This window comes from Phyllobates terribilis, unplaced genomic scaffold, assembly GCF_046119375.1.
Source record: "Phyllobates terribilis strain yellow unplaced genomic scaffold, ASM4611937v1 Scaffold_14__1_contigs__length_39327217, whole genome shotgun sequence".
Lineage (NCBI taxonomy): Eukaryota > Metazoa > Chordata > Amphibia > Anura > Dendrobatidae > Phyllobates > Phyllobates terribilis.
Window position 1 is genome coordinate 23,523,072 of NW_027362774.1, and position 24,431 is coordinate 23,547,502.

Below are 24,431 nucleotides of genomic sequence, written 5' to 3' on the forward strand. Positions count from 1 at the left end.
GAAAATCCTCTGTGTCCACCAGGCGGAAAGGCAGCATTTCTGTAGCCAAGAGCTTGCAGATGGTGAAATTCAACCTCTTAGCTTTCTCATGGCTAGGAGGAAATGGTCTTTTACTTGTCCACATCTGAGGGACCGAGGGCTGGCTATTGTGCTTAGACGGGGTTGATAAGGGTGTCCCCGGCAAACTGCCGGTCTGTGAGGAAGATGCAGGCGGACATGTTAGGTTGCCTTGATCCAAAGGTGGTGCTATCGATGTCGGACAGCGCTCAACACCAGCTGGTGTTACCACCTCCAAAGAAAATGATGACCTGCCAATCACGCTGGCTGTTGCGGGTAAAGAGGTGGCAGGTCTGCGCCCCAAAACAGGTGTGACTGCTGTCCCCCCAGTCACAGAGGATGAAGAGGCCGCGGATGCACAAGATATGGCAGACGGTGGTTGGCCCGGCCGGCTAGGCCGCATTGTAGCACAGTGAGCTTCCCACTGCAACTTATGCTTCATGTCCATGTGCCGGTTCATGCATGAAGTACTCAAACTATGTATTTTTTGGCCTTTACTTAGCTTTTGCTGACAAATGTTACAGATAACACGAGTTGGGTCATCTTTATCGATCTGAAAAAATGCCCAGGCTATGCAAGGCTTAGCACCCATGCGACCTGAAGAGCCACCACGACTTGTGGTGAGAGGCAGAGTTGTGTTTGAGGATGCAGTTGTTGACGTGCTTCCAGTACTACGTCTCTGTCCAGGAAGGCGCAACCTGACCTCGTCGTCACTAGCATCTTCCTCCACCTCCTCTGCTGACCTCATCTCTTGGCTGACTGTGGGTTGACAGTAAGTGGGATCTCCAACCTCATCATCATCACCCTGTGCGTTATCACACCCGTCGTCCTCAGAGCCAACCTGTTCCTGCCCTGACAAAAAACTAAAGTTGTCGCTCCAATCAGGTATTTGAGTCTCATCATCGTCTTCCTCATTGTCTCCACCAACAGGAGTTACAGTTTGGGAATGAGGGTCTATATTATGGTCAGAACCTTCTGCGTCTGGTCCTGGATCCGACTCATAAAGATTCTGGGCATCAGTGCAGATCATTTCCTCGTCTGGATTCACACAAGCGCTGGAGTTGACCTCTGATTCCCAGGCTATAGTATGAGTAAACAGCTCTGCAGACTCAACCATCTGTGTTACCCCATACTCAGACGGGCAGCTGGAGATTTGGGAGCTGTGAGGAAGCAAGTGCGATTGGGGTGACACCTTTGAGGACTGGAGTATTTGTGATGTTGAAGTTGAGGTGGAGGAGAGCCCACTTAAAGGAGCACTTGATATCCGTTGAAGCACCTGCTGTTTTTGTGCCTCATCTGGAATTTGTAGCGATTGGCGTGGCCGTAAGAAAGGGATCTTATCACATTGTCCGCTAAAAGAAGTAGACATTTTAGTTTGGCTGGAAGATGGTCTTTCTTCTGCACCTACCCCACGGACACAACCTTTTTTCCCCTTCCCAACACGCCTATTCCCCTTTCCACCAGCAGCAGGCCTTTTTCCACTCATTTTGGTGGTTAACTAATTCACAACTCTGGAGTTGTTTGCACAAAAAAACAATGGATGGGAACCGAGCAGAGCTGAGTGGCCAAACTGTGGTATTAGGCCAAAACTATTGGCTGGGTTAGATGCAGAAAAAAATTATATTCAATTTGCAACCTGATGGAGGTCAGTATAGATGGACTAATAGAGAAAGTCCCACACACTGCTAGAAGGACAAATATTTTTTCAGAGCTAGATGCAGAAAAAATTATATTCAGTTTGCAACCTGATGGAGGTCAGTATAGATGGACTAATAGAATGATGCTATGCCCAAAAGATTTTACTTCACTAGGTGCAGTAAAAAAATTGGTATTCTATACACAGGTGGTATATCTTGCAACACAGATAGGCTACTCCACTGACTAACACACTCTGCAATAGGCCAGAAAGGATTAGCTTTGCTAGATTCAGCCAAATGCTGTGAAAAAAACTTGCACAGCACTGGCACAGACCTGTCTGGCAAAAACTGATAGGAACTGATGTAACCTAGTCCTGAAAAGGACTGCAATTACAATTAGTCTTTTCTCCCACAATCTATCTATTTAAGAGCACAGACCTGCTTGATAAAAGTCGTAGGAAATGCTGTAACCTAGTCCTTAAAAGGACTGCAATCACAACTATTCCCTACTCCCAAGCTATCTGTATATTTGTGCGAAAATTGGCTTGAAATTAACAAGGTATAGCGCACACAGCAACAGCGGTGCCGTCTAACACGCAGCTGCAGCAGTGAGAAAATGGTGGCGACGGGGAAAATGGCTTGGTCTTATAGGGCAAGGACATGTGACATACACTGCCAATCACACATGCCCTTGCTTGTGTGAATAAAAGCACTTCGCTCCGTGTGTGCGCTGCTGATAGGCTGACAGATTGCACCTCCCCACTGCAAATGCGGGAAAGAGAAAAAAAAATGGAGATCTTCATTGTTCCTGCAGAGATCCATCCCCTGCCCCTCCCCCCGCCCCGCTGTACACTCAAACTGCGTATTAACATTAATTTTCATCATTACTGAGAAAAAATCCAGTTATGATTTTGGTGCACGAACAGTTATCGAACATAACCTCGAACAGCCGAATTTTTCTCAAATCGTTCGTGTTCGCCGAACGGCTCGAACACCGCCCAAAACAGCTCGAATTTGAGATTGGCGAACAGTTCGAGTCGAACACCGCTCATCTCTATTTAAGACCAGTATAATGTGGTGCTGCTCTTTATACTTTTGCCCTGCAGCTGATCGGTCTGCACTGCCTATGGGGGCTCATCTCAATCCCCCCCGTTTGATCAAAGTTGCACTTGCTGTCACTGCTTTGTGTTGCAGAGGATGGATAGCCATAGGTGACTCTCTGCCCTGCACTGATGGCAGAGATCAGTGCAGGGCGGTATGCTGCACATGTGCGCCCTCTACTGGTTACTTGCTTCTAGTTTATACAGATTCAGTGAAGAGTAGCTGCAGTGGGGTTCTACTATGGCTTTTACAGAGGGGAGCTTGGCTAGGTCGGGGAACGTTGTGGTTGATACTGTGGCTAAGTTTGGTAATTATTTTTGCATTTATCCGAGTGAACTTGTTTCCCTTTTAAACCTAAAGCTCATCTTGAACACCCTGAATATCCGCACAATTACATCTCCAATGGTCTCCTCCTAAAGCACACTGACAATTACTTGTGATGTATTTGGTACAGTTTGTATCTTACAGAAGCACTTGACTCCTTCCTGGTGCTCTGCTATCAGTTCTGCACAATGTATCTCTTTAGTTGTGGCATTGTCCTGCTCACTTGGTGACATTTTCTATCCAGATCTGTGGGACTTGGCCTTTAGCCACTTTTGTTTGCTCAAAGAAATGGGTTTTCTCTGCAAATACCAAACCTGGAAATGTTATATTATGTTCTAATTACTGGGTGACTTGGTTGTAAAAATAATTTACACGGGCCACCTTTTCGGGAAAGCTTGTACTCTGCTCTCTGATGTGAGGATGGATATTATATTAATGGAACAACTGCTGTTGTAGAAAAACCCATGAAAATGAGTGAAGCCAAAAGCAAAGGTTCCCCGGGGAGAATCAGGTAGGAGGGAAATTAAAAGCCCTTCATCTAAAAACGCTTCTCCTCGTGTTTAGGGAGAATATTACCGTATTTTCTGCACCAAATCTTCAAGTCCAAAAAAAAGCAACATGTGCATGACACTTCAGGTTTCTCTTGCACTTTGCTGGCATGAGGATTGCTTTGGGTTTTGCTAGCAAATCTGCATTACAAAATCTGCAGCGTGTCTTATAGTTTTGCAACACGTGGAGAGCCATAGGTTGGGGATCACTGCTATAATGACAGTCCTGGTGCATGAGGGTGGCCCTTAAGGGCCCACTGCTATATCTATAGTATACTGCACTGACGTACACATACAGAAGAGGCCCCTGTGCAAGAACAATATATGGGCCCTTTGCAGTCCAATAGGTCATCATAATTGGAGGTGGCAGTGGACCCCATGTTGCACCAATGATATGTCTGTCTCTGGCAAACTGAATGCATGTGGTGGGGGGGTCTTCATAGGATTTTGCAGTGGTGCCCAGGATCTTCACATTATGCCTATAGAGATTAATATTATAACCCAAAGCACATATTTTGTTGCTCTAAGCATCTAATTAGACCCCATCTGTCATTTTCTCATAGTAGGTTACATAAATATACTGCGCTAATTGGCTGCACTGGACAACTGCTCCCATCCTCCTTGTAAACTAATATTTATACATCCATAATTTGAAGTCTCCCCTTCCCGTCACTAAAGTCAATTGACATTACGAGGCCTCCCCCTATTAAATCATTTGTGAGTTCTCAGGTGGGATGTAATTGCTGTGGCATCAGGAGGAGTCGGCCTCCCCGTGCCTGGCGGCGGGCACTTCTTCCGTACGGCTCATGATTAGTGATGAGCGAGCATACTCGCAAGTACTCGAGATGCTCGGAGTTCGCCGAGTACTTGCGAGATGCTCGGGTCCAATCCCTGCATGTTTGGCGCTCTTTAGAGAGCCAATGTACATGCAGGGATTGCCTGCCACTCACTGTAATGCCGTAGCCATGTTGGTTGTGGCATTACAGTGATTGGCTGGCCGCACAGTGTCATCAGGTATATATCAGACCTGGCGCCGCCATGCTCATCACTGTCACTCCGGAATCAGACAGTGTAGGGAGAGGTGCTGCTGAGCTAGGGAGAGATTTGCTTGTTTATTAAGTAGTGTAGGGAGAACAGAAATATATTACACATATCCATCTCAACAAACAGTCCTTCTGAGGACTAATCCATCTGCAGAGATATCAGGCAGGAAGTGTATATAGGCAGGCAGGCAGGGTATATAGCAGACTGCAGTGCATATAGCACAGGAGGCTCCATTCCAGTTCTGCCTTCTGCTGCTGTTAGACATTTCTAGACAAAGGTCCAGGTCTCAGGGGCCAGGAATACTTTTTTGGGATCTTAATCCTCACTATTTGCTTAAAAAGCAATCCAGAGAACACCGTTTTTCTGCGCCATTTGCTTGTTGGCACTGCAGAATACAGCCAGGTCCTTTCCATATTACAGCGCTAAAAATCCATCTATTTAAAACTCTGTTTTCTCCATCACACGGATCACATATACTTTTTCAGGAAATACTGCCATTTCTGGCCTCCATTAAAAATTTCTTTCAGTGTGTCAGTGAAGCCATCCACAGCAGTTTGCTGTTCAAACTACTTACCTACAGGCCAGGTATTTAAAACTGTGGTTTGTCCGTCACACGGATCACATATAAGTTCGCTCCAAACTCAGTCATTTGTAGTGAGCGTGGAAGAAATTGTCCTCCATTTAAAATGGGCAAGGCACGTGGCAAGGGACGGGGAACTGGACGTGATGGTAATGGTGCATGCAGAGGCCGAGGCCGTGGGCAAGCCGAAATTGTGCCACAACAAACACCCACATCTTCTCGCTCGACCTTCCTGTCCCAATTTCTAGGGGACCACAGCACACCACTATTGAACCCAGAGCAGTGTCAAAAGGTTGTTGGTTGGATAGCGGATAATGCTTCCAGTCACTTTGCCACCACCACCCTGTCTTCCACACGGTCAAGTCTCAGTAGCCGTGAGTCTGGACTGCATATTCCTCACCCTGATCCTCCTTCCTCCCACCATGCCGAGTGCCCGGAGACAACTGATCCCACACTTGGACACTCTGAAGAGCTGTTCACTTTTCCATTTATGGATTCAGGCCTCTCGCCCAGTCCACTTGAAGCGAGGCAAGAGGAGATTGCATGTAGCGATGCTCAAATGTTTGAGCAGCCACGGTCACACGAGGTCGACGGTGGGAAAGTGTCACAAGAAGTGGACGATGATGAGACACAATTGCCAGAAAGTCAGGAGGAGGACCAGGGTGCGGAAGTGGAAGACGAGGTGGTGGATGATATAGTAACTGACCGAACCTGGCAGGAGGACATGCAGAGCGAGGACAGCAGCACACAGGGGGAGGGAGACAGAGCACCCCAACAGGCAGGAAGAAGCAGTGTGGTGGCTGCAGACAGAAGGCAGGCAAACGTTCCCCGTAACATCAACACGTAGGAAGTTGCCAGTACAACTGTTAGGTCTTCCCGAGTCTGGTTGTTTTTTTAAAGACTCTGCCGATAACCCCAAAAAGGCCATTTGCACCACCTGCCAGGCCAGCATCAGCAGGGGTGGCAAAACTAGCAGCTTGACCACCACCAGCATGATCAGGCACATGGCAGCAAAGCACCCGACTTTGTGGGCCGAACTCCAGGGTCCAGGAACAGTGTCTGCGGGTGACACCATTGCTTCTTCTGCTGTTGTGCATGCAAGCCAATCCCCTGTCCATGGTGCATGCGAAGATGCCTCCTGCCCCTGTCGTTGCACACTCTCAAGTAGCAGCATCAGGAAGCACGTCCATGTCCTTGTCCCAGCGCAGCATTCAGTTTTCCGTACCCCAGTCCTTGGAACGCAAGCGCAAATACGCAGCCAACGCCCCACAGGCCACACTACTAAATTCTCACATTTCACGACTGCTTGTGCTCGAAATGCTGCCTTTTAGACTCGAGGAGACTGAAGCATTCCTCAACCTGATGGCGGCGGCCGTCCCTCGGTACTCGGTCCCCAGCCGCCACTATTTCTCCCGGTGTGCCGTCCCTGCATTACACAAGCACGTGTCCCAAAACATTAGCCGTGCCCTCAACAACGCAGTTATCGGGAAAGTCCACCTAACCACTGACACGTGGACAAGTGCTTGTGGGCAGGGACGGTACATCTCGCTGACGGCACACTGGGTTAACATAGTGGAAGCCGGGACCCAGTCGGACCTTGGGACGCCAAGGATTGCGGGCCCTATGTCAATCAGGGTTGCCCCCACGGTCTACAGCTCCTGCACCTCATCCTCTTCAGCCTCCATCTCCGAAATGACCACATCAGTCACAAGCTGGAAGCACTGCCTCGGCCAAGCGGCAACAGGCTGTGCTAAAGCGAATATGCGTAGGTAACAAACCACACAATGCTGAAGAGTTGTGGACAGCTCTGAAAGAGCAGGCAGATCTGTGGCTCACACTGCTGAACCTACAGCCAGGCTTGGTCGTGTGTGACAATGGCCGGAACCTGGTGGCGGCTCTGAGGCGAGGCGAGATCACACACATACCATGCCTGGAACATGTGCTTAACCTCGTGGTTCAGCGGTTTCTCAAATCCTACCCGTAGCTGCCGGATCTGCTTGTTAAAGTACACCGCCTGTGTGCCCATTTTAGAAAGTCACCTTCAGCTTCCGCCGCCCTTGCGGTGTTTCAGCAGCGTTTGCAGCTTCCGGCTCACAGACTGGTGTGTGATGTCCCCACGCGTTGGAACTCTATACTGCAGATGTTGGGAAGGATTTGTGAACAGAAGAGGGCAGTTGTTGAGTACCTATGCCTTGGAGGTCCTGGCCTGCCCTGCCGCTAGCGTTTTATCAGAGCGAGTTTTTAGTGCCGCTGGTGGAATTATAACGGATAAGCGCATCCGCCTGTCAACAGAAAATACTGACAGAGTGACTCTTATAAAAATGAACAAGGGCTGGATTGGGCCAGACTTCTCAACACCACCGAATGATAGCCGTGTAACATAAACTCAAATCCAGTGTCTTTTCTTGGGAGGTGTATTCCCATGCACCTTTTCACACCCAGACATGGGTATACGCTTCCTGATTTTGGCTATTTGCTATTGTCCTACTCCTTCTCCTCATCCTCCACCACCATATCACCAGAGTGACCGTGGTCCATGATGCAACATCCACATAATTTTTTTAAAGGGTGTTTATGATGCCCGTAAAAAAAAAAAATTATACAGTATGTTCATGTATACCCCCCAGGGGTAAATGTTTGTCAGCCCACTTAGTGCATGGGCATTACAAGTATAGGAGACCCGCTCCTTTCAAATGGGAAAATTTTTTATGAGGCCCTCCTCCACGTCTCCTCCAAGGGGCATTGGAGTGCCTCCCAATTTTTGGCAGCCCTTGCATTCACTGCATAGGCAAACACAATGGGAGACCCACTTCCTAATAATGGGAACATTGTTTTCAGGAGGCCCTCTGACCTCCACGTCTCCTCCAAGGGGCATTGGAGTGCCTCCCAATTTTTGGCAACCCTTTCATTCACTGCATAGGCATACATAATGGGAGACCCACTTCCTAATAATGGGAACATTGTTTTCAGGAGGCCCTCCTCTAAGTCTCTTCAAAGGGGTATTGGGGTGCATCCAAATTTTGGGAAGCCCTGCCACTCACTGCAAACGCAATAACAGTATAGGAGACCCACTCTTTAGTAATGGGAACAATAAAACAGCCGGCTGATGGCTCTCTAAGAATAGTGAGGGCCGACTGCTGGCCTTTTAAGAATAGTAAAGGCCGCCTGATGGCCCTATAAAAATAGGCTTTGTGACTCTCAGAGTCCCTCCTTCATAAATGAAACACGATGTGTCTGATGATATCTCACACACCACATGGCCAGATAAGGTTGTAAAATGTTAAAATGACATTTCCTGGTGAATGCATTTGTCACAGTTGAAAGCAATGCAAAAGTGAAAAAACGCATCAAAAACTCTACGTGTGAACAAGCCCAAGGTGTGGAGGAGCATTTTTGTTTTTGGTTATTTATTTTGCTTTATATACAAGTCATTACCCTGGAAAGGATGTTCCTTAACATATTTTCCAGGAAAATCCATTTTGGTTTTGTTTTTGTATGTTTTATTGTGAGTCTATAAAAGTGGTGTAATACCTCTGACAACGTTGTTGACAGCTGTGACCTGGGGGTCAGAAATGCTTCCAGGGGTCTTCCCCATGCTGTTCCCATGTCATTTGAGCATCGATTTGGGCAATTTTTAGACCCTCTGCAGACCGCTGGGGGGAGCCGCCTGAAAAATGTTCGAGTTTCCCATAGACTTACATTGGGCTCGTTGCTCGGGTCGAACACCCGAATATTCCAATGTGCTTGTCCCGAGCACCGAGCACCCGAGCATTTTAGTGCTCGCCCATCACTACTCATGATGTGATTTACAATACCCGGCCACGTTGTGCGCTAGCTCAAGGATTCTGTGGAATACTGAACTGGGATTTGATTAGAGGAGGTCTGTGAGTTCAGCCACTTAAAGGTGTTGTTCAGCGCGTCGCCAGTAACCCGAGGTGACACATATTTTGTGAGCGCTCACTGACTGGAGGAAGAGGAAATATTTGGATGCCGTCTGTCTAATGATTTATCAAAGAGTGCTCTCCAATCAAGGGCGACGCTTGTTCTCCGGCTCCGTGGGCACCAGACATGGGAACGATACAACCTGACACTGGTCTGCACAGAGACGTGGGACAATTAGCCCTGTCCTCAGTGATTGTGAGGACGTGATTGTCTGAACCTTACAGAATTACAGGATATGGCTGCAATCACCCACCTGTCTGCACAAAGCACAACACTCCTCACAGCGAGGCCTTTATTATGAGTAGTGTCCAGTGACTCTGAATCCCCCAGATCTTACAGGTCTATTACCCGGCTGTAGACACAGAGATAGACTAACCAAACGTGCCAGATGGAGCCATACCATTGGGGACAATACAACCCATTTAACAGAATACTAGTAAAGGAAATATGTCAGCATTTTTTTTGTTGTGTAATCCGAGAGCAGCGTGATGTAGGGGCAGAGACCTTGATTCCAGTGATGTATCACTTACTGGGCTGCTTGCAGTAGTTTTGATAAAATCCCTATTTTTCTCTGCTATAGATGTAGCAGAGCTATGAATGCTGAGCTGTGTATAACCCCGCCCACAAATTGGCAGCTTGCTGAGAATGTACACAGGAAGCTGCCAATCAGTGGTGGGGGCGGGGTCACACAAATTACCTGGGCCGTCTGACACGTGACACCTAATAATAATGACGCTCGAGGTACAGAAAAACAACATTGACACTCGGGGAACAGGATAATGACACTGACACTCGGGGAACAGGATAATGACACTGACACTCGAGGAACAGGATAAAGACACTGACACTCGAGGAACAGGATAATGACACTGACACTCGGGGAACAGGATAATGACACTGACACTCGAGGAACAGGATAATGACACTGACACTTGAGGAACAGGATAATGACACTGACACTCGGGGAACAGGAAAACAACATTGACACTCGGGGAACAGGATAATGACACTGACACTCGGGGAACAGGATAATGACACTGACACTCGGGGAACAGGAAAACAACATTGACACTCGGGGAACAGGATAATGACACTGACACTCGGGGAACAGGATAATGACACTGACACTCGGGGAACAGGATAATGACACTGACACTCGAGGAACAGGATAACGACACTGACACTCGGGGTACAGAAAAACAACATTGACACTCGGGGTACAGAAAAACAACATTGACACTCGGGGTACAGAAAAACAACACTGACACTCGGGGTACAGAAAAACAACACTGACACTCGGGTACAGAAAAACAACACTGACACTCGGGGTACAGAAAAACAACATTGACACTCGGGGTACAGAAAAACAACACTGACACTCGGGGTACAGAAAAACAACACTGACACTCGGGGAACAGGAAAACAACACTGACACTCGGGGTACAGAAAAACAACACTGACACTCGGGGTACAGGAAAACAACATTGACACTCGGGGTACAGAAAAACAACATTGACACTCGGGGTACAGAAAAACAACATTGACACTCGGGGTACAGAAAAACAACATTGACACTCGGGGTACAGGAAAACAACATTGACACTCGGGAACAGGATAATGACACTGACACTCGAGGAACAGGATAATGACACTGACACTCGGGGAACAGGAAAACAACACTGACACTCGGGGAACAGGATAATGACACTGACACTCTGGGAACAGGATAATGACACTGACACTCGGGGAACAGGATAATGACACTGACACTCGAGGAACAGGATAATGACACTGACACTCGGTGTACAGGAAAACAACATTGACACTCGGGAACAGGATAATGACACTGACACTCGAGGAACAGGATAATGACACTGACACTCGGGGAACAGGAAAACAACACTGACACTCGGGGAACAGGATAATGACACTGACACTCTGGGAACAGGATAATGACACTGACACTCGGGGAACAGGATAATGACACTGACACTCGGGGAACAGGATAATGACACTGACACTCGGGGTACAGGATAACGACACTGACACTCGGGGAATGGGATAACGACATTGACACTCGGGGTACAGAAAAACAACACTGACACTCGGGGTACAGAAAAACAACACTGACACTCGGGGTACAGGAAAACAACATTGACACTCGGGGTACAGAAAAACAACACTGACACTCGGGGTACAGGAAAACAACATTGACACTCGGGGTACAGAAAAACAACACTGACACTCGGGGTACAGGAAAACAACATTGACACTCGGGGTACAGAAAAACAACACTGACACTCGGGGTACAGGAAAACAACATTGACACTCGGGGTACAGGAAAACAACATTGACACTCGGGGTACAGGAAAACAACATTGACACTCGGGGTACAGGATAATGACACTGACACTCGGGGAACAGGATAATGACACTGACACTCGGGGTACAGGACAGTGACACTGACACTTGAAGAACAGGATAATGACACTGACACTCAGGGTACAGGATAATGACACTGACACTTGGGGAACAGGATAATGACACTGATACTTGGGGAACAGGATAATGACACTGACACTCTGGGAACAGGATAATGACACTGACACTCGGGGAACAGGATAATGACACTCGGTGTACAGGATAACGACACTGACTCTCGGGGTACAGGATCATGACACTGACACTCGGGGAACAGAATAACGACACCGTCACGGGGTACAGGATAAAGACACTGACACTCTGGGAACAGGATAATGACACTCGGTGTACAGGATAACCACACTGACTTTTGGGGAACAGGATAATGACACCGACACTCGGGGAACAGGATAACGACACTCGGGGAACAGGATAATGACACTGATATTGGATTACAGGATCATGACGCTGACACTCGGGGAACAGGATAATGACACTTGGTGTACAGGATGACGACACTGATATTGGAGTACAGGATCATGTCACTGAAACTTGGGGTACAGGATAATGACACCAACACCCGGGGTACAGGATAATGACACCAACACTCGGGGTACAGAATAATAATAACGACACCCGGGGTACAGAATAATGACACCGACACTTGGGAACAGGATAAGGACCCTTGGGGTACAAGATGATCACACTTTGTGTACAGGATGATGACACTGATATTGGAGTACAGGATGATGACACTGAAACTTGGGGTACAGGATAATGACACTCGGGGAACAGAATAATAATATGGACACTCGGGGTACAGGATAATGACCCTGATATTGGAGTACAGAATGATGGAACTGAAACTTTGGGTGCAGGGCAATGTCAATAGGCTCCTAAAACAATATCGGTGGTGGTCCGTTAACATTTGTCGAGCCGCTATAAGTTCCACCCTCCTGGGTGTTACATCCCACAGCACCGTCTGTTTAGCCTCAGAGACTCTATAAAGTGTCCATTTCCAGTATTTCGCTCCCTCTGTCCACAATGAACACAATCTGTAAGGACTCGGCTCACAAATCACAGGCGACGGACAATGAGGCGGCTATTCCCTGGTGTAAATGCTGCGTCTGTGCTCTGCTAAAAATACATTTTGCCTCATTTTCCATGTGAGGTAATCTGATCACAGGGAGCAAAGGAGAAGTGGTAATTTATGTTGTCCCCGCGAATATGCACCGAGGAAATGATGATCTTAGCATGTTACACGAGGTGAAAAATTTCCCAGGTAATGAATTCTTTACAGCATCACTTTCTCTGACTTTCACCTTTTTTTTACAATCTGTGCTCTGGGAGAGGATATGATGTATATAAAGATGGTGGAGAGCGCCCGAAAATGCTGGATTTTTGGGGTCTTGGAAAAAGTATTCACACCTTGACCCAGTTCTACAATATCTACATGTAAGTGGGACACACAGTTTTTTCCCCATTTCCCCCACAGCCAGGCTGCAGGTCATCCTTATATCCAATAAGCGGACTATGAGCACAATACCTGATGATCTGGAAACGACATGTGTGGCACTCCCGCCCCGACGCGCGTTTCGGAATACCTTAGTCAGCGGATTGTTAAAATAAAGTTTTTTTTTAATTGAAATTTTGGTTTTGACTCTAAAAAAACCATATGTGCTTTCTTTCATGGGTATACGTTTCTTCAGAATGATCTGCCATTCTTATCCATGGCAGATATATGTCAATGAACTATTCTATGATGACTCTATAAAATATAATACGGTATATACTTTTGTGTTGAAATATATCACTTGATTAGTCCAGTACGTGCTCTAATAATTTGCAGTCAACCTTTATATAGAGTACATGCTACTTTTCTACTGTCAAAGTGCAAGTAAAATAAAAGGAAAAATAAAATAATTTGCAGGTGCCTTTTAATCTTGAAGACAGATTTCTGTTTCGTCTCCCAGAACGCGGCGCTTGCTCAGAATTTTCCCTTTAATCCATTTAGCCATTTGGTGAAATAATGCATATTTACATATGTAAATTTCCATCTTGCACATGTTGATATTCCTGACAATGAATGTAAATGTTCGGTCCTTGCAGCTGAGCTCACTGCTGCCATGAAATTAATGACACAAAAATACAAATATTCTCCGCAGTTCCCGGTCGGTTTGCTTTATTTGATTTTGGATGATATTTATAGGAATTGCCGAGATTGTGCTCATGGTTTACATTGTCATCTCTCTTTATTTTATATTTATGTTTTATAGAACAATGAATGCGGCTCTGGGGTCCCTAACTAGCAGTTCTCAGACTTGGTAGTCCCACACTAGCCCCCATTCCCTCCACACAGTGACAGTGATGGGTAGATGACTTGCCCAGTAATTGATGAGTCTGTCTTAATGGGGTTGTACAAAATTAGAACAACAAGCAATTTTAATTCCTTGTTTTTTTGTAAAAAAAAGTCATAAATTAGGTGTGGTACTGTAGCTCAGTCACATGCACGTTAATGGAGCTGAGCTACGGTACCAGCCATTAAATTGGTGCGGCGTTGTTTCTGCAAGAAAGCAGCCGTGTTTTTCTAACCTTGGATAACCTCTTTAAAGCAAAGGCCATTATTAGAGGGATGCAAAGCTGCTTTAAATGCGTAGACAAGGGTCAACATCTCGCAGCACCATGGAATTTGGGAAACTACAACTCCCAGCTTGACCAGACAGACAGGGCCAGTGGTCTAACTAGAGTCCTTGCAAAATGTGGACCTGGGCCCCCACCTGCATGTTGGTCAGATGTATTTGTTCCCTTCTAAATCCTCTAAAGACATACGTGTTGCCCCCCATAAAGTAATAAGGTCCCCCATCCTGGGCCTCTTCCTGGTATAATGTCCCCCCATCAAGGTCCCCTTACTGGTATAATGTCCCCATCTTGGGCCCCTTCCTGGTATAATGTCCATAATCTCCCCCAACCTGGGCCCCTTCCTGGTATAATGTCCTTCCATCAAGGGCTCCTTCCTGGTATAATGTCCCCTATCAAGGGCCCCTTACTGGTATAATGTCCCCCATCCTGGGCCCTTTCCATCTATAATCTCCCCCATCCTGGGCCCCTTCCTGGTATAATGTCCCCCTATCAAGGGTCCCTTACTGGTTTAATGTCCCTCATCCTGGGCTCCTTCCTGGTATAATGTCCCCCTATCCTGGGCCCTTTCCATCTATAATCTCCCCCATCCTAGGCCCCTTCCTGGTATAATGTCCCCCTATCAAGGGTCCTTTACTGGTTTAATGTCCCTCATCCTGGGCTCCTTCCTGGTATAATGTCCCCCTATCCTGGGCCCTTTCCATCCATAATCTCCCCCATCCTGGGCCCCTTCCTGGTATAATGTCCCCCTATCAAGGGCCCCTTACTGTTATAATGTCCCCCAACCTGGGCTCCTTCCTGGTATAATGTCCCCCATCCTGGGCCCCTTCCAGCAATCCTGGTCTAATGTCCCTGATCTAGGGCCCCTTCTTGATATAATTTCCCTCATTCTTGGCCCCTTACTGGTATAATGTCCCTGCTCCTGGGCCCCTTCCAGTAATAATGCTCCCCGTTCTGCTGCTGTTCTCTAACACACAAAAAAACAAACAATTAATTTCACCTTCTTTCTCTCCCACAACGCGTGGCATCCTCTTCTATAGCCGGTACAGAGGCCGGCAGCTGACTTGGGCGTGCCTGCTATGCGCGACGCATGACATCACTGCTATGGTGCGCCTATGACTGGCACACCGATGTCAGCTGCCGGCTTCTGATTGGCCGGCGGCGTGTCTCGCAATACACTTCAGTTGAATGTGCATCCTCGGACATTCAGCTGAAATAGGCGATGGAAAGGCCTCATTCCCCTACGGGCCCGGTTCCAGCCGCACCCTCTGCGACCGTGATTGTTACGCTACTAGCCATGGCATGCTGGGAGTTGTAGTTTCACAGCAGCTAGATTCTCATACATTGCTCACCATTGGTCAAAATTTAAATAAAGCAAAAATTAGATAATGAGTTGGAAACGATTTTGTTTTTATGGGGTTCCGTGGTCATCACTTACTAAAATGGAAAAATAATATCTTTTATTGTGGTGGGCTACTTATTTGGGTGGGCCCTTATTAGCAGCCGTGGTCGTGTTTTTTTTATTTCTCTTCCTTTTATGCATTAATTTCTTTCTATCCAGGCTACAAATGCAGATTATGTAACAATATGAATTAATGATTGAGAAACTGAAATAATAATAAAAAAAAGTATAATGACATTAATTTTTTCTATATCTTTCACTTACAGGCGTAAAGTTTGAATTTGCTTTACACCAATCCAAAAAGGTATGTTTGATGTCTAATACTGTCGGGCTAGAAGGCTGTTCTCTGTGATGAAGTGTCTGTGTTAGGGCGGCGTATGGTGTTTTCAGTAATTCATTTCAGCCAATAGAATGGATTTATCAGTCATTCTGCCGCTGGTTTATATCGCCGCTGTTCCAGGGTTTATAAACTGTTGTTTTCAGTTTTAAAAATAAGCACAGGGGGATTTTAAATTCCTGAAAGAATGACGAACTTCTTTGATTTGCAAATTCATTTTTTTTGGGGTTGGACATGAAATTTGTGGAAGAAACACTGCTCCATCTAGTGGCTGAAATACAAACTGTAGCTTCTGAAATAAACTGCATCAGATTGGTAGATTATTCACGATATCACAGAAGTTTAAGACATAATAAAATATGGATATATTTGGTAATAGCTACATTTCTACACGTATTGTAATGGAGGTATCAGTGCAGGTAAAGACCAGAGCTGCTTCCCAGGCTACATCACTGACATTCATACACATGTGGATAAGGGGGCGCTACATGAACATTTTATATTAATTAAAGATGTCTGGCTTTCTGTATTGCATTTCTTATCTTCTATACTGATAGCAAAATATGTTAATGTACATACATTACATTACTGATCCTGAGTTACATCCTGTATTATACTCCAGAGCTGTGCACACTATTCTGCTGGTGCAGTCACTGTGTACATACATTACATTACTGATCCTGAGTTACCTCCTGTATTATACTCCAGAGCTGCACTCACTATTCTGCTGGTGCAATCACTGTGTACATACATTACATTACTGATCCTGAGTTACATCCTGTATTATACTCCAGAGCTGCACTCTCTATTCTGCTGGTGCAGTCACTATGTACATACATTACATTACTGATCCTGTACTGATCCTGAGTTACATCCTGTATTATACTCCAGAGCTGCACTCACTATTCTGCTGGTGCAGTCACTGTGTACATACATTACATTACTGATCCTGTACTGATCCTGAGTTACATCCTGTATTATACTCCAGAGCTGCACTCACTATTCTGCTGGTGCAGTCACTGTGTACATACATTACATTACTGATCCTGAGTTACATCCTGTATTATACTCCAGAGCTGCACTCACTATTCTGCTGGGGCAGTCACTGTGTACATACATTACATTACTGATCCTGTACTGATCCTAAGTTACATCCTGTATTATACTCCAGAGCTGCACTCACTATTCTGCTGGTGCAGTCACTGTGTACATACATTACATTACTGATCCTGAGTTACATCCTGTATTATACCCCTGAGCTGCACTCACTATTCTGCTGGTGCAATCACTGTGTACATACATTACATTACTGATCCTGAGTTACCTCCTGTATTATACTCCAGAGCTGCACTCACTATTCTGCTGGTGCAATCACTGTGTACATACATTACATTACTGATCCTGTACTGATCCTGAGTTACATCCTGTATTATACTCCAGAGCTGCACTCACTATTCTGCTGGTGCAGTCACTGTGTACATACATTACATTACTGATCCTGAGTTACATCCTGTATTATACTCCAGAGCTGCACTCACTATTCTGCTGGGGCAGTCACTGTGTACATACATTACATTACTGATCCTGAGTTACATCCTGTATTATACTCCAGAGCTGCTCTCACTATTCTGCTGGTGCAGTCACTGTGTACATACATTACATTACTGATCCTGAGTTACATCCTGTATTATACTCCAGAGCTGCTCTCACTATTCTGCTGGTGCAGTCACTGTGTACATACATTACATTACTGATCCTGAGTTACATCCTGTATTATACTCCAGAGCTGCACTCACTATTCGGCTGGTGCAGTCGCTGTGTACATACATTACAGTACTGATCCTGTACTGATGCTGAGTTACATCCTGTATTATACTCCAGAGCTGCACTCACTATTCTGCTTGTGCAGTCACTGTGTACATACATTACATTACTGATCCTGTACTGATCCTGAGTTACATCCTGTATTATACTCCAGAGCTGCACTCACTATTCTGCTGGTGCAGTCACTGTGTACATACATTACATTACTGATCCTGAGTTACATCCTGTATTATACCCCAGAGCTGCACTCACTATTCTGCTGGTGCTGTCACTGTGTACATACATTACATTACTGATCGTGAGTTAAATCCTGTATTATACTCCACAGCTGCACTCACTATTCTGCTGGTGCAGTCGCTGTGTACATACATTACAGTACTGATCCTGAGTTACATCCTGTATTATACTCCAGAGCTGCACTCACTATTCTGCTTGTGCAGTCACTGTGTACATACATTACATTACTGATCCTGTACTGATCCTGAGTTATATCCTGTATTATACTCCAGAGCTGCACTCACTATTCTGCTGGTGCAGTCACTGTGTACATACATTACTGATCCTGAGTTACATCCTGTATTATACTCCAGAGCTGCACTCACTATTCTGCTGGTGCAGTCACTGTGTACATACATTACATTACTGATCCTGAGTTACATCCTGTATTATACCCCAGAGCTGCACTCACTATTCTGCTGGTGCTGTCACTGTGTACATACATTACATTACTGATCCTGAGTTACATCCTGTATTATACTCCAGAGCTGCACTCACTATTCTGCTGGTGCAGTCGCTGTGTACATACATTACATTACTGATCCTGAGTTAAATCCTGTATTATACTCCACAGCTGCACTCACTATTCTGCTGGTGCAGTCGCTGTGTACATACATTACAGTACTGATCCTGTACTGATCCTGAGTTACATCCTGTATTATACTCCAGAGCTGCACTCACTATTCTGCTTGTGCAGTCACTGTGTACATACATTACATTACTGATCCTGTACTGATCCTGAGTTATATCCTGTATTATACTCCAGAGCTGCACTCACTATTCTGCTGGTGCAGTCACTGTGTACATACATTACATTACTGATCCTGAGTTACCTCCTGTATTATACTCCAGAGCTGCACTCACTATTCTGCTGGTGCAGTGACTGTGTACATACATTACATTACTGATCCTGTACTGATCCTGAGTTACATCCTGTATTATACCCCAGAGCTGCACTCACTATTCTTCTGGTGCAGTCACAGTGTACATACATTACATTACTGATCCTGAGTTACATCCTGTATTATACCCCAGAGCTGCACTCACTATTCTTCTGGTGCAGTCACTGTGTACATACATTACATTACTGATCCTGAGTTACGTCCTGTATTATACTCCAGAGCTGCACTCACTATTCTGCTGGTGCAGTCACTGTGTACATACATTACATTACTGATCCTGAGTTACATCCTGTATTATACTCCAGAGCTGCACTCACTATTCTGCTGGTGCAGTGACTGTGTACATACATTACATTACTGATCCTGAGTTACATCCTGTATTGTACTCCAGAGCTGCACTCACTATTCTGCTGGTGGAGTCACTGTGTACATACATTACATTACTGATCCTGAGTTACATCCTGTATTATACTCCAGAGCTGCACTCACTATTCTGCTGGTGGAGTCACTGTGTACATACATTACATTACTGATCCTGAGTTACATCCTGTATTATACTCCAGAGCTGCACTCACTATTCTGCTGGCGCAGTCACTGTATACATACATTACATTACTGATCCTGTACTGATCCTGAGTTACATCCTGTATTATACCCCAGAGCTGCACTCACTATTCTGCTGGTGCTGTCACTGTGTACATACATTACATTACTGATCCTGAGTTACATCCTGTATTATACTCCAGAGCTGCACTCACTATTCTGCTGGCGCAGTCACTGTATACATACATTACATTACTGATCCTGTACTGATCCTGAGTTACATCCTGTATTATACCCCAGAGCTGCACTCACTATTCTGCTGGTGCTGTCACTGTGTACATACATTACATTACTGATCCTGAGTTACATCCTGTATTATACTCCAGAGCTGCACTCACTATTCTGCTGGTGCAGTCGCTGTGTACATACATTACATTACTGATCCTGTACTGATTTAGCTCTGGGGTATAATACAGGATGTAACTCTGGATCAGTAATGTAATGTATGTACACAGTGACTGCACCAGCAGAATAGTGAGTGCAGCTCTGGAGTATAATACAGGATGTAACTCAGGATCAGTAATGTAATGTATGTACACAGTGACTGCACCAGCAGAATAGTGAGTGCAGCTCTGGAGTATAATACAGGATGTAACTCAGGATCAGTAATGTAATGTATGTACACAGTGACTGCACCAGCAGAATAGTGAGTGCAGCTCTGGAGTATAATACAGGATGTAACACAGGATCAGTAATGTAATGTATGTACACAGTGACTGCACCAGCAGAATAGTGAGTGCAGCTCTGGGGTATAATACAGGATGTAACTCAGGATCAGTACAGGATCAGTACTGTAATGTATGTACACAGCGACTGCACCAGCAGAATAGTGAGTGCAGCTCTGGGGTATAATACAGGATGTAACTCAGGATCAGTACAGGATCAGTACTGTAATGTATGTACACAGTGACTGCACCAGCAGAACAGTGAGTGCAGCTCTGGAGTATAATATAGGATGTAACTCGGGATCAGTAATGTAATGTATGTACACAGTGACTGCACCAGCAGAATAGTGAGTGCAGCTCTGGAGTATAATACAGGATGTAACTCAGGATCAGTAATGTAATGTATGTACACAGTGACTGCACCAGCAGAATAGTGAGTGCAGCTCTGGAGTATAATACAGGAAGCAGAAATGCTCTTGATTTTTTCTGCATCTCCCTGGCAGGAAAAATGCATGCGGATTTTACATGCGTTTTTCCTGCCAGGTAGAAGCGTTTTTGCATGTATTTCCGCATGCGGGTTGACAAGCGATTTTAGCATCACTTGGAAAGTGCTTGACATTTTGGTCACACTATATAAATCCATGCAACCGGCATGGATTTATATAGTGTGACCAAGTAATAGTTAAAAAAAAGAATAAAAGGTAAAAAAAAAACACATTATACTTCTCATCTGATGGCCCCCAGTCTTCTCTCCGATGCGTCCGGTGTGTTGGGCGGCTCGCGGTGGTGTGAAAGGACCTTCCATGATGTAATTTAGTCATGTGACAGGTCACGTGACCGCCAACGTCAGCGGTCGCGTGACCTGTCACATGACTAAATGATGTCATGGAAGGTCCTTTTACACCATGGCGACCATCTGGGAACCAGGACGCACCGAAGAGAAGACTGCGGGCCATCAGAAGGTGAGTATAATGTTTATTTTTTATTTTAAATTGTTTTTTTTACAGGTGCTATGGTACCCGGGTCTGGGTGAGAGTCTCCTCTTCTCCAGACCCGGGTACCATCAGCACATTGAATCGTTTAATATCCTCATGTGCAGATGTAGTGATGCAGATATTATGCGATTCAATGCAAGTCAATGGCGGCAATTACGCCGCATGTCTGCAAAATTAATGGACATGCTGCGTTTTTTTCCGCAATGATAATCCGCAGCGGAAATTTCTGCAGCATGTGCGCAGCACATGCGGATTATCATTGGGGACCATGGGGCACGTATTACCAAGCGTTTAAGCGTTTTTGCTGTGGAAATTCCGTGGGAAAAACGCTTGAAAAACGCATAGTGGGCACGCAGCCTTATGCCGAGTTCACATGTCCAGTAATCATCCTCTGAATAAGATTCAGGAGCAATCTGTTTTTGGATTTGCAGGTATTGCAACTAGATCAGTTTTGTTTTTTTACATTGAAGTCTATGGAAAACTGGATCCATGTCACACAGGTGACTACTGCACATGTGAACCACGCCTTACTATGACGTAAGATGACAGTAAGTGAGGGAATTTCCTTGGTGCATATTTTGCATGTCGGCCATTCTGTTTTTCCCAGCTCCATCCTTTGGCGGATCCTGCCTGTTTCTGCTTCTCCCTTGTTGTTGTTCTTGGAGCGTCGGTCTGAGGTTTGTCCGCGCTCCATTGTCAGGCTGCACCAGTGCAGATCTGAACACAACGGCTTATTTTGCATGATAACAGATTTTGTAGACATCAGCTGAGCCCCGGCCCAGCTGGCGCACAGCCATCTCTTATCACAGCAAATGTCATTTCCAAGACTTTCCTCCGTGCTGAACTGTACACCAGATGCTGCGAGTGTGGACAGACACGTCTGGAGCCGCTAGAAGAAGACACTGGGACGCCATTAACCCCCTCTTCTCTCGCTGGCGTCAGACGTGATTTGCCCTTTTTAGAAGATATCAAAAGCATAAAATAGCATTAAAATCCTGCAATTTGCAACGTGAGAGCTGCAGGTAATGGAGAATAGGACAGCAGCCATTAATGCCAATCTGCTTAATGTCAGGACTCTGTCTTTCATGAGGAGTCAAAGAGTTTTTTCCATGAAAGATTCATCCATAGGACAAGTGAAGATTGTCTGGAGGGTGCAGACTGCACCACTAGGGCACTCAGGGGTCATGAGATCAGGGGTCTAGATCCCCCTATGTCTCCTCACTTGCTATCAAAAGAATCTGCATGAATGCCATTATATGGTTGTATAGCCAATGGCCACCCTACATTTTACTGTTGTGCATAGCCCCAAATCCTCACTTGACTTTGACAGATCACTTACCTCTGCTTCTTCCTAAAAATTGCTATATGAATTCCAGGAATCCCAATTTTCTCTCCAGCTAGTCACACCCTGTACAGACCAATGGCTTAATATCATGACAATGTCAACCTCTTTCTATTAGACTTATGTCTCGCTATCTGGGACAATGGAGCAAAAAGTAACGTATTATCTGACGCCCGTGTAATACCTGGATGCCCACAGCCCTCCAGATTGGAAACTTTTTTTTTTTTTTGCTCTGGAAAGTCATGATCAGGGATCGTAATATGCGAACTCCTTTAAGGGCTTGTTCATCTGCAAATAGGTCCCATCAGTAAACTTTAGGAACACCCCAATACTCTTACTTTTGGGTGTGGTTTTGCAAAGTTCGCCCCTTTTGTCTGATCTGAGCTATCCTCACCTCTATAAAAGCTCGTGTGCACGACCAATTTTATCGTCAAGTGTTATCCCTGATTTTCGCGAATAACACTTGCACCTATGATATTCTACGGGGCTTTGCAAGTGGTCCACGGAAAAAATTGGAGACATAAGTGTCGAATCTAATCGTCAATCGGTCCGTGAAAAAATTGGACCACACTCAAATGACATCTGAGTGCGAAACGATTTTCACGGACTGACAGAATGGAGAAGATGGAGAAAGTTTTGTATTTTTTTGTTATTTCTCTCCACGTCCGAGAAAAACTGATCAAAATAATCAGCATGAATGTGGAGAAAATGGTCGTGTGACCCCCTACCCAAATAGTGTCTAGAATAAAGGTTGGCACACGTATGGACCACAAAGGTGACCCAGACTCTCAAGCCACCTTCTTGTCCGGACATATAGAGAAGTAGCTGGGGAGATAACTGGATTGCCAGAACAGATACTTAAACCTTGGAAAAGAAATGGTGAAGGAACCTGCGCATGGCTATGCAGAGCACGAATCCTCCTCCGCTTTATCACTTAGTGAGCGGCTGCAGAGCGCAGCACGTATCCAGCGAATATAGCAAGTTAAAAGCCCACTCTTGTTAGGGTGACACGGGGGTCACACACACAAGATCTGTCTTCATTTTACAGACCTGCAGAGAAAAATGTGGTTATGCCGAGCTATCGTGTTGGACAATTTCTCGATCCTGCTCTTTTTTTATTTAATATCTTTAGTAATGTAATTTTAGTGACCTCCACGTTCACAATTCACCCGATGAAGACATCGGATACATGATAGAATAAATCATATAAAGAGCATCTGCCGGCAGACACTATGGAGGGGGCGCACAATCGTTACATTACATGATCAGCGCACTTTAATCGCTGGAGCAGCAAATACAAAGTCTATACGAAAGGAAACAGACAAAGATTTGCCAGTATTTCCAAGGTGCAGATGGGTCACTATGCCGAGAAAAGCAGGGATGCTGCCATGATGCTCCGGGAAGCATCTTTTGCTCATCAGTGGGGTCTCAGGGTTGGACTCTTTCCTAATGATAAGGCTGTAAAAAGCTAAAAATCATCAGGGTTTCCTTTCTGCCATAAATTGAAGCTTTGTGAAGAGAGACTTGGGTACATACGATCCCCGGTAAATACTCATAAGATGGTCCACGGCTCTCAAGGTGCATCTGTGGCCTCACTTGATAATGTAAGGAGTGACTGCTGCATTGGACTGATTGCATTTTTCTGTAGCAAAATCTACACAAGTTACGTGTTGATTTTTCTGCACATTTAGTGCAGATTTTACTGTTATGATCTGCAACATAAACTAAGGAAAGATAGGGGAAAGCTGTCCCTACAGTAAGACTAAGCTGAATCCCTACGATGTAGCGGGCTGC

General features: G+C 45.5%; 1 protein-coding gene across 1 annotated transcript in view; it reads left to right on the forward strand.

Moving 5' to 3' along the window:
* CHST8 (carbohydrate sulfotransferase 8) overlaps nucleotides 1-24,431 on the forward strand; it is a 472,136-nt gene that overhangs the window by 436,654 nt on the left and 11,051 nt on the right. Inside the window, exon 3 of the mRNA XM_073659772.1 lies at nucleotides 15,960-15,997. Within this exon, the coding sequence (XP_073515873.1) occupies nucleotides 15,960-15,997 (38 nt within the window). The remainder of the gene's footprint in view (nucleotides 1-15,959; nucleotides 15,998-24,431) is intronic.